Source organism: Typopeltis vanoorti, chromosome 18 (genome assembly GCF_054136105.1).
Source record: "Typopeltis vanoorti isolate ZY-2024b chromosome 18, IOZ_Tvanoo_1.0, whole genome shotgun sequence".
Taxonomy (NCBI): Eukaryota; Metazoa; Arthropoda; class Arachnida; order Uropygi; family Thelyphonidae; genus Typopeltis; species Typopeltis vanoorti.
This window is the reverse complement of record NC_143566.1, coordinates 95,799,580-95,812,058: the sequence shown is the minus strand read 5'-3', so window position 1 is coordinate 95,812,058 and position 12,479 is coordinate 95,799,580. Positions and strand designations below refer to the sequence as shown.

The 12,479-nt window shown below is 36.2% G+C and overlaps 1 protein-coding gene across 3 annotated transcripts in view; it reads left to right on the top strand.

Annotated features, from left to right (window-relative positions):
* LOC150096963 (VPS9 domain-containing protein 1-like) overlaps positions 1–12,479 on the top strand; it is a 453,159-nt gene that overhangs the window by 128,099 nt on the left and 312,581 nt on the right. For all 3 annotated transcript variants that reach the window (XM_090408053.1, XM_090408054.1, XM_090408055.1), the window contains one exon: positions 866–1,079. In XM_090408053.1, the coding sequence (XP_090264179.1) occupies positions 866–1,079 (214 nt within the window). The remainder of the gene's footprint in view (positions 1–865; positions 1,080–12,479) is intronic.

Below are 12,479 nucleotides of genomic sequence, written 5' to 3'. Positions count from 1 at the left end.
TTTATTAGGTTTTGATATGGCAACAGCTGAACTACTGCACACACATTTGATCACATGAGTTTCTTGGAGTAAAAAAGTGATTTAGAACAAGTGATCAGTGTGGGGTCTGTGGAATGTACTGTAAGGAGGATTGAGATTGTGTGAATTACAGAGTTTAGGTAAGTGGTAGAAAAGAACAGATATAATAGAAACATATACTCTACTAAAAGGATTTTATAGGATTGCTGTAGAAGATATTTTTAAATGCATGACAAGACTAGATGCAAGAAGGATTCTTTTATGGAAGTTGTCAAAATGTGCTTAAGCAAGTATTTTATTTTTTTGCTTGGAGAGTGGTGAATAAGTGGAATTCCTGCAGAGGTGGTTGTGTTTTGTCAGTGAATGAGTTTAAGAAGAGTTATGGTAGGCATTGTGTGAATAATGGGTAGTATGCATCTTCTCTGAATTGTTCAGACTCGATGAAGGCGTGCAACCTGCTATTCTTGTAGTTAACATTATAAATTAATATATTAGAAGACTGAAATTTATTATAAACAATTGCTATTTTCATAATTATCAAGTTATGAAATTCAGTCAGAACTTTTGACTTTCCTTTCATGCAATATTCTTGGTAGGTTAAAAGAAATTTTTAACTGGATATCAATAGTAATAGCTTGAATAATTTTACATATGTATGCTATTCTTGAAAATTTGCAATTTCTGTTTCTCATATTTTCATTCTATATAACCAATTTAATTTCACTTCAAAAAGAAAAAATTTTTTTTTCTCTGTCTATGAAAATCGAATAATTCTATTTACACATTGTAATTACAGTTTATAAATATTTTGTAAATACTATGGTATAAATCAGCATGTATTTTGTAGAAAAACAAGATGGAAACCGTGTTTCAAAGCTCTCTCCCCACTTATTGAAGAAAAGTACAACTAATAAATATGAAAATGATCACATGAAACTTGTGAATTATGATGGAAACAGTTTTCTTGTTTCTGATGCTTCTGCTCATAGTTACATATCAAAATCTTTAGTTGATGATAGCCTAAGAACAGAATCATTGAATAGTATTATGCCTACATGTAGGTAAGCATAGCTTACTAATTTTCTTTTCATATTCTTTTCAAATTAATAAGTTGAATTTTGTAAATCACTCTTAAATTTGCAAGTAATACGACATCTTTCTGCCTATAAAAAAATCAAAAGAGAAAATAAAATGGTGATTTTTAGATATTTGAAAATGAGCCCAAACTCTATTATTATTATTATCATGAACCTTCATGGAGTCACAAGACTCATTTTAGGAAGCCTATCTTAGACAACACAAGATCAATCATAATTCCTTAAACTTTGTTCATAATAACTCTCAACACTCCATCAGGCATGTATTATGTGACCCAACATCCTCCAAGCAAAAAAAATGCCACTTCTCAACCTCATATTTACCACTTCCTTTTGCTACTTTCAGGAATGGTCTGTTGTCTTTGTTCATTCCCATCGTTGTACCATATGTGCTAACATCATTTTCATTATCTGCCTTTGTAACCTCTCCAAAGTTACTTCATTCCCTTCAAATCTTGTTGACCAGATCTGAGCACAGTAATCCAGATGCAGTCCGATTAGTTTTTATACAATGGATTACCACTCCTTTATCTATTATTATTATTATTATTATTATGTGAGCCTCTGTAGCTCAGTCAGTATAGATAGACAAAGCCCTTTGGTCAGAAAGACCTGGGTTCGATTCCTGTCAGTGGCATGAGGAACCTTTATCTGGTCTCTTTTGACTAAAGGTGAGTTATCCAGTCTCATACGGAGGTAGAGGATTTTTTCACCTGGAAACTCGCATTTTTCCTCCCAGAACAGGCAAATTGGCCCCATGAACACACGTATCTACAGACATAGGACACACTGGGAGGCATAGGGCTAACCACCTTATCCTCGAAGCAGTTGTGGTTTCAAATCATAATAGGCCATGCCTAATATGAACATAATGGGCCACTAGGGCCTAAGAAAAAATAGGAGGAGGAGGAGGATTATTATTATGTGACACCTCCAAGAACTCATTGAGGGAGAGCACCCTACTCTACAACTCTCTGTCTCCACCATTTAATCCATGCTGGTCAATATCTTCTCATTTGCAGCAGTCTTCTGGATTACTTTCATGATATGTCTCCTAAACTTAAGATTTTTTCTGTTAATAGTCAAGCAAAAATCCCTTGCCTCATCTATTTCCTGTAGTACAGTTCCAATAAGAATATATGCAGTTTTCCATCTATGGATCCAAAATTGGAATGCCTTATTTAATTTGCATTAAACTGGTACCCCAGTTCATTTGCTCACTTATCCTCTGCTTATTCAAATCCTCCTGAAGGGCCACATTGGCATTATCACTAATAACCCTCTCTAGCTTCACATCATCTGCAAACAACTAAATATTCCCCTTACAATCCATTGACAGTATTATTCATATAAAGATTAAACAGTAATTGTTCTAGTGCTGAGCATTTTAGAACTTTGCTCGATACTGTCCTGCACACAACTCTGATATTTATCAGCCTGCCAATTTTCAATCCATTTTACTAACCTAACATCTAAGCCCATACATTTCAACTTAAATATCAACTTGTCATGTGTCACCCTGTCAAATGCATTTGTAGAATCAAAAAAAAAAAAAAAAGTTAGTGCATGCCTTTTCTCTTGTCGACTACTTTTCTGATATAGTCATTCCATTAAACCAAACTGTGAGGAAAAAAAGTCTAGTCTGCACACTCTTACTAACAGCACTTCACTCTTCAGGTGATTCTAGTTCTCTCTCCTCTTCATCACATATTGAAAAATTTCTTTTGTCAGTCTTATAGAGCCCTTTTAGTAACTTATAAGTTTCTATCATCACCAGTTTTGATACTCCCTCTGGATCCGCTCCATCACTACCTATTTATTCCCAAGAAATCAGTAACCAAATATGTGCAATTAACTAATTCTCTTGCATATCATAACCTTATAAGAAGAGATAATAATCTCCTTATCCCTATTTCCAAGTAATCCTTTGAGCTATTTTGCCAACTTTTGCAATATGCTCTCTGAACTTCAGCTCTCTATCCACCATTATTATCCTCAAATCCCTAACCTCATCTATTTCCTGCAATCTTGCACCATCATTGTGACACACAGTATGTGATCTTTTCATCCCAAAGTGCATAATCTTACATTTTGTAACATTAAATTGACTGCTACTATTATTCTTTGCCTACAATACCAATTTATTTACATTGCAGGATATTTACATCACATTTATCTGTATACAGAGCTATGAAGCACTCCATTGGTCTTCCTCATTCTCCTAGATTTCACTCCACAGTATACTACAGGGTGTTTCAAATTAAAGTATCTCTATTCAGAGTAATCTGTAAGAGAGAACTTGATGCGAGCCAGATGGTATTGTGATTATGAAATGATTCAGAGTCAACGACAAAAAAAGTTATTCAGTGTTGTTTATTTTGCTCATTTCATAAAGCAGTGTGATACAAAAAACATATTACATAGAGCTGACATGCTGGAAGGAGATGTCACAGAGATCCAGATGATCGATGGAGGTGACATCCAATGTGTTGGCTTTTGTGCAGAACCAGTAGCTGATACTACCATACAGCATTGTTTACAATGAAATGCAACTGATTTGTCTAAAGGTTTTGCACATGATGTGTAATTTTGTCTTTCAAATCTGCCAGGTGAAGAACTTTGCTCTGATACACTATGCTTTTTGAGGTAACTCCAAGTCAGAGTTTGCAGGGGTTAAGGTCTAGTGAACATGGGAACATGTTCATTTCTATGAATATATTTCATAGAAAATTTCATAGGCAGATTACTCTGTCCTCTAAAATATTGATGTAATAATTGTTAAACTTCATATCCTATGTGGGGAGGTGCTCCACCTTGCAGCAACACTATTATGTTCAGGCACCCTCTTTGTTGCATTTGCAGGATGATGAAACTGTTCAGCATGTTCTGATAATGCACAGCTGTGACCATTCAAGTCACAGGTTCAGTTTGATGGATTTCTTTGAAGCAAAATGACTCAATAACAAACTTGGCCATAAATTCTATTCATACTGTGACTTTTAGCAAATGTAAGGGAACTTGTTGAAATGCACAGACGTTCTCTGTAGCCCAGATATGACAGTTCTGAGTGTTTGCTGTTCTACAAAACATGAAAATGAGTTACATCACCCCATAGGCTGTTCCAAGGTTGATTCTCACCTATCTCCTCGCTTGTCTCACTCCTTTACAGCTTGTGGTATGCAAAATTCATTATCTTTTCTCATTCACAGCTCCATATGTCTCCTATCAGTCAATTTTTGAACAATTTTTTTTTATTGTCAAATCTCTTCCACACAATCTGGTTATGGGTATCAAGTTTGAGAGTATTTCATCTGCTGGCTTTCCTCTAGGATTGCTCTGAATAAGGGTACTTTTATTTGAAACACCCTGTACTCTCTGGTGTCTGTCTTTCAGCCACCCCCACTATCCTGAGACTTAGATTAAACAACTTTGTCAGAGACACTGCCAGTTCTCTTTCAGATTTGCATATCAGCATGGGCTGATGTGCCATCTACTTCCACTGCTATATCCATGTTGATATTTTTCAATATTGTGAGGATCTCCAGTGTCTACCTCAATTCTCTCATCAATCTCTGTCATATCTGCAACTGCAAAATTTGCTCCTAGAATAAACACCCTTGTGAAGAAATTGGTTAGTAACTCAACTGTTTCTTCTGCTTCTTTCACCTTCCTACCATAAGTGCTGATTAAAGTTTTCCTTCCATAATCACCTTCTATTCACTACATAGCAACACTTTTGTATTTAATTTGACCTGCTTAGCTAATTTTTTTCTCATAATCTGTCTAATTTTGCCTTTCTTGCTATGTTAGTCATCCTTCTTGCCTGCACTTTGTGCTGCTCATGAGTATGTTGATCATCTTTTCTTTATATTAGCTGCACTTTTTTTTATCAGCTATATCTCTACTCATCCACTTAACTTATCACTTAACTTATCTGTTTCAGGTAATTATCCTTCAGTAACTATATAAATTCCACTTCTGTCTTACCTGTTGCCCCCTTTTTTCCCTTCATTCACTCTATGTCCCTGTACTTAAAGTCCCCCATAATAATTGCTCAGCATGCACTCATTGTACTAATCTGTCAATGCATAGCCACATCCTCCTTTAGGCCCCATGATCTATAGCAGCAGCCAGCAATATATTTTGTCCTACCTCTATGTTGCATTAGATAGCCTCAAATGTACCATCTCCTCCAGACCTAAAATCCTCCTTCTTAACTTCTATTTTGGTGGAAGCTTTTCAGCTATTATCTGTAATGCTCTATTTACTGTGCTATACTCCCTGAAAATACAATATGCTTTATACTCTATCTTTAACTATATCATTTTCTGTCAACTACATCTTTCTCTGATACCTATAATTTTTGGCCGAGTTGAGCTGGCTAATGCCCCAAAATCCTCTCCTTTATTTCTGATACTTCTGCCATTTGTGTACATGCATTTAAATATCCCTCAGACTCACAGTTATCCTAGCATAAAGTCATTACGTACCCATTCTGATTTGAACCCTGATTGGCATTGCACAGTCATTTCCACACATATGCACCACTCATTTGGCTGGGGGGGGAGTGAATCTACACCCCAGTGCATCCCCTCCACCTAGTATTTAGTTTTTCAGGCAGATTTTGCACTTCTAATGTCTCACTGAACAACACTCTTTCCAGACATCTTACTCCAAAACCATTCAAATGCAGTCCATCAGTAATAAATAAGTACTTTTGTCTGACATATATTCAGTCCATACATCTATGCATGGCATTCCTCCTGCACAATCTTCTCATTGACTCATTAGTCCTTCTTCTCAATTCTGTCCTATTATACTGAAGCAGCAGACTCACAATCTTTACTTTCTTACTCTTCATTTTTGCTTCTTCCAACAGCTCTTTCATATCTTCTGTCATTGCATATTTCTCCCCTTTCAAATCATTTGATGTTGCCAACTAACAACTAATAAATTCCTTCTGCAAATTGACAGCTTCATTAGCATCATTGATCTTTGCACCTAGGAAATGTGCTTTCATCACTTTCTCATTTAAGAAGACCTCTTATCATCAAATACCCCATACAGTACTTTCTCTTTTTCTCCCAGTTTCTTGCACTTTATGCTTTTCTCATTTACCCTTTGTTTTTTTCTCCCTTCTACTGTACCACATGCCAATCATTTCTCTGGTTGCTTGAGCTCTTATTTTGTCCTGTGAGCATGTCATGTAAGCATGCCTATTTCTTTCTGTACTGGCATCTCGTTATCCACATTATTACTTTCTTCCTTCCTTCAAACTCTTATTTGTATTTTGGACACTGTCACTCACTGCCTTTGCTACATTGTCTACAACACTTCCTGCTTTATCATTAATATCAGTCAATTCATTCTTCCACTCCTGACATGACTAACATTTCTTGCATTTGCTCATGAAACATTTCTGACACAGATTCTCTTCATTCTCACTCTTGTACCACAAATCATTCACTCAGGCAATGAATACGTTAAAGACATGCTATATTGCACTTAATCCTGCAAAACACCAATGTCTTGACCACCATTTTTCTTGTATGTATTGGTGCTATAAATATAGATTTTTATTTATTCATATGATGATATAATGGCCGTGAGGCCCCTTTTACGGAGAAGTACGGCACCATCTCAGTCCCCCCAAATTTTATCCAGGACCGGCATAGGCCTGACAAATCAGGCCTATGGCTGGGTCTTAAGTATTCCTGACTGTAATCCGTGTGTTCACGGGGCCGGTTTGCCTGCTTGCGGGAGGAAAAACCCCAGATAAACTGGAGAGAAAAACCCTGCTGTCCACACCCAAGACCGGCTAACTTGGCTATGTCTGAGAAAGATCCTTAAGCTCCTCACATTGGCGACAAGAATCGAACCCAGGACACTCCTTTCCCAGGCATATGGTTGCGAAGCACATAACCACTAGGCTAACTGTGCAGACTATAAATATAGAACACGCTTGAAACAATATTGCATAATAATAGTTTGTATTAAACAATACAGTCAAAAAAAATAAATAAAATACCACCATTAATGTTTAAAAATAACACCAATATTTACTGAAAATAAGGACTTATCTGAACAACGTGTGTATGACAGCTGCTTTTAAGGACAATTCTAGTGTCCTCTCCAAGATTCACTCTTTCCACTATATTCTCTACAACACTTCGATTAATTAATTAATATTAATTACTTCATTCCTCTGCTTTTGACATGACTAGCATTTCTTGCACTTGTACACAGAACATTTCTGGCACTCTCTCTCTCTCCCTCTCTCTCTTGCTTTCATTTCATAACCATTCACTCTTGGCTATGTGGCTGAATATATGCTGCATCGTTCAAAATACCCTCATGCTAAACTCAGTGAATAAGGAAGCCTTAACCACCATTATCACTGTATGCATTGGCACCATGTAAAACACTTTTTGAACAATATTGCATATTAAAATTCATAAATAAACACGGACACTCAATTACACAGCATAAAATAAATAAAACAGTACCAATAATGGTCCTTTTGTAATAGCAGTGCTACATATGTTGTTAAGATATGTCTTCAGTAAATAATGATTAGTGGAGATATTTTCTTTATTTTTGGCCTTGTATTTGAGTGTGTCTCTTTAATTGTGAATCTTATTATGCAGTATCATTTAAAATGCAATCTTCGTGATAGCAGTGTGTACAAGAAAAATGGTGGGCAAAACTTCAATACTCAGTAATGTTTATATAGGGGATTTAGTGTGATGTTGTATGTGTTCAATGTATTTATTACTGAGAGTTAACAGTTTGTGGAATGAAAGCAAGAGTGGGGAGAGAGAGAGAGTCTCGGAAATGTTTCATAAGTAAATACAAGTCATGTCAAAGCAGAATAATGATGTAATGTAAGCAAGACAGTGATATTGTTGTAGAGAATGTAGTGGAAGGAGTGAATGATATTGTACAAAATATGAATACGAGTATGAAAGAAGTGGCTGAAAGTAAACACAAAAAAACACAAAGTTGAGCGACTGGAGAAACGATTGTTATGTACACAGCAGGAGGGTAAATGAAAGAAAAAGAGAATGTGTGGGTAAGTAGAAGATATTGTATGGAGATCCATACAATAATAATAAGCGGTTTAGTTAATGTGAACTTGATGAAACCAGGATGTGAACATCAAGAATGTTAGTGAAACTGCCATTTTACAGAAGGAAGAAGTGAAAGAGTGGATTTGTTTTGATAGGCACAGATGATTTGAAAAGTGAGAAATATGCACTGAGAGAGGAAATGAAAGAGTTGTTCAGAGAAGTGAAAATGAAGAGAGTAAGAAAGTAAGTAAATACTGTGTCTGCTGCCTTTGTGTGAGAGGATCATGATTGCTAATAAGTCAATGAGAAGATCATGCATGAGGAATGGTGTGCAGTTTATGGATATATGAAGAGAATATAATGGACAAAAGGTCTTATATACCTGATGGAATGCATTTGATTTTGGTTATTAGTTATTGTTTGGAGAAAGTGTGGTTTAGTGAGAGATTGTAAGTGCAAAATCAGGGAAACTAGAGATATTAGGGGGATGCAATCAAGCACATTTCTATCCATCCATATGACAAATGAGTGTGCATGCAGAAATGACAGTAAACACAGGGTGCAGTTTTCCAGTTTTCAAATCTGAATGGTTGGTAATTACATTATACCAGTATAACTGTGGACCTAGAGGGATGTTGAAATGCATGTACATGATGCCAGAAGTATCATGAATAAAGGGGAGAAGTTTTGGCATTGGTCTGCTCGACTTGAAAAATTATTGGCATCAGCAAGACTTGATTGACAGAGATTGATGTGGTTACAGGAATGTAATGTGAGAGATTTTGTATTTTCAGAGAAGATAGAGGAAATAGGGCATGAGTTGAGCACTACTGATGATAGCTGAAGAACTTCAATCAACAAAAATAGAAGTTAAGAAGGATTTTATATCCAAAGGAAATGGCTCATTTGCAGCTGTCTGGTGTGAGATAGTGGCTAATATAACCAAATATATTGATGGTTGCTGCTGCTATAGGCTTGGGGTCCAGAGTAAGATGTGGATGCCATGCATCAGCAGATTAGCACATGTAGGCTGAGCAGTTATCATGGAGATTTCAAGTATGGGAACATATAGATTGGAAAGAGGAGAGAGCACATAGCAAGATGGAAAGAGAATTTATACAGTTACCAAGGGATGATTACCTGAAACAGCATGTGATGAAGGGAACCAGAGTCTGAGAGTGTTGGATCTGGTAATAGCATCAGATGATCTATCCATAATCACAGTAGCAACTCTTCGATCGGGAAAAGTTACCATAAATCTTGCCCTTTGAGGTTGCTCAACAAGTGGAATTCTCAGTCAAGAAAGGGTGTATGTGTGAGCCATAAAGCTGATGATTACGACAGACTAAGATGGCAGCTTAGAGCAGTTCCATCTCTTAAAAAGCTACAAGAAAAGAATGTCAGTAGTGCCTGGGAAGTAGTCGGGAACTATTCAAGAGAGACAGTATCAGAAATGAATACAGAGTCAAGAGGATAAGTGAATAGGAGTTAAATGGATGAGCAGCGATATAAAGCAAGAGCTGCAGTAAAAGAAAACATTGTGTAGGGAATGTAAAGAAAAAGGTGATCGCTCATGAGAAATACAAAGTGCAGGCAAGAAGGGTAACTGATTGAGTATAGTAAGGAAGGCCATATCACATTATGAGAGAAAATTTGCTAAGCTGATTTCAAGGTTTTTTCACTATGTAACAAGAAAGAGGACAAATGATTATGGAAGGATAACTTTACTGATGTTAGGAAACTAATAAAAACAGAAGAAATAGTTGAGCTACTAAGTGATCACTTTTCAAGGATTTATCATTGAGTTTGGAGACTTTGCAGATGCTGATCTGAGAATTTAGGTGGACTACTTCTCAGCATAATGAAAAATGTCAATGCAAATACAGCAGTGGGCATGTACTGCATGTAGGCCCATGTGCTGTGAGAATGTGAAAGAGACCTTGCAGTGCCTCTCAGGTAGTTGTTTAATTGGTCTCAGCTCTGGGAAGATTAAAAGACAGCAGAAAGAAGGTAAGATAGTTTCATTAAATAAAGGTGGATCCAAGACAGGAGCAGCAAACTAGAGACAAATTAGCATCTCAGGGCTATTGATTATTGGAAAAGTTGGTTAAAGGCAAAATTCAGGAATCAATGGATAGGAAGCTGAAAATTTTTTCATTTGATTATACTATACGTTAAAGATGCCAGGAAATTATATTCTTTGTTTCATCCTTTATCCAACCATAAGCAAACAAAGTTTGCACGTGAAGTCACTTCGTGACTGGACTACTTCTATATAGAGGTTAATGACTTGACATCAGTTTCCTTAGTATCCCATAATGCAAAGCATATATCCTTATAGATATGTATAATCCTAAGCATTATGGGAAGGGCCACTATCCAGACTGGTTTTGACCTTTATTGAGGTTTCATCGGCAGGAGCCAGACCCAGAAGTGATGCCAAGGTTAAAGTAATGCAAAAGCCATATTTCCACATACAAGTAGTCAAAAGTAGTCCATAAGGATATGTGCTTTGCTTTATGGAATACTAAGGCAGTTGATGTGAAGTCATTAGCCTCTATACAAGTGGCCCAGTCATGAAGTGACTTCATGCGCAAACTTCGTTTGCTTACACTTGGATAAAGGATGAAACAAGAATATAATTTCTTGACATCTTTAATTTGGAGTATAGCAAAGTGAAAAAACTTTCAACATCTATCTCTAATCCAGTATATTTCAGTAATAACGTGTGACACCTTTTGACTACTTGTAATAGGAAATATGACTTTTGCATTACTTCAACCTTGGTATCACTTCTAGGTCTGGCTCCCACTGATGTGCTTTTGTGCTGAAGTGGTTGCTTCCCTAAGATATGAGTGGCTCTACTCAGTGATGGGGTGAGCCTACCATTGGGAAGAACCATCACTGAGAGTTCTTGGAGGCGGGGTGGGCCTGTCACTGAGTGAAACTACCACTGAGTTAAATGATCCTTCAGGTCACTCACTGTTGAGTAATCTGAGGGATTCCATGAGTTTTTGGAGAGGATTAATTGTCAGGAGGTTGTTATCCCTCTGTATCAGAGATTTGGCCACATTTTGACTATTATGCTCAGCTTTGGTCATATGGATTTCTTGGGGAACTAGGAAGTGGTGGATTTGGAGATGAGTGACACGGCTGTGGAATGCTCCCTATTAGGAGATTGATAGTGTGTGATTGCAGTTTAGTTCACATGCAAGAAAGGTAGACATTATAGTAACATATGTTACTGAAGGAACTCTGTAAGATTGACAAAAAATAAATTTTTTCAATACATGACTAATGATAGGGGGTCACTTTTGTAAGTTTTCTAAGAGTATTTGTAGTAAGTGTAGATTGACTACATTTTTGCTTGAAGAGTGGAATTATTGCCAGAGGTAGTTGTGAGTGCCTTGATTGTGAATACATTTAAAGGGAGGTAAGAGATATTGTTAGCATGGGTCTCCTGCAATGAGTCCTTTGACTCCACAGAGATACCTGTATAATAATAATTATTATTATTACTGAAGTTACTGATATTTACCAAAATAAAAAGTCTTATCTGTAAGCCCCGTGTTGCAATGCTACATTCCTGTGCTATGCTCAATAACATATTAACAGAAAAGAAATTTCTAAACATATAACACAGAAAAGCATGTGAAACAGAACAAAGAAAATCATCAGAAATAGAACAGAAGTAATTGTGAGAAATAAAAGATATATGCAAGGAAAAAATCAGAAAAAATTTTGTAAAGCACATGAGAAAGGATATTTTAAATCGAAGACATCATAAGATTACCCAAAAGAAATCCCAAACAATATAACAAAGGAAACTGCTTGAAGTAGAACAGAAGTCGAGAGAAATAAAGGAAGTTATAACACAAGGGAGTTGCAAAAAATATAAAAAAGGAAATCGTGAGTAATAAAGAAATTAGGATAAATACCACAAAAAAGAAATTTCCAAAAACAAGACAATGGATATCATTAGAAATGGGTCAAAAGAATTTGCAAAAAATAAAAGAATTCATCAGAAACAGAACAAAATAAACTGCAGGGTGGGGGGGGAAAAGACTTCACAGGAAAGAGAACAGAGGAATGGAAAGAAATTGCATAGAACATAAACAAGTAGCACTCCAAACATGAAGCACACAAAATGACAACAGGAAAAAGTAAAAATGCAAGAATTAGAAGATTATGAAATTATAAAAATTAAAATCCAAAATTAATGTTTAAATTTTGAAATCTTACATTAGCTTAAATTGAATCACTTCCCTGAAATCTTCATAATAAACCAAATATG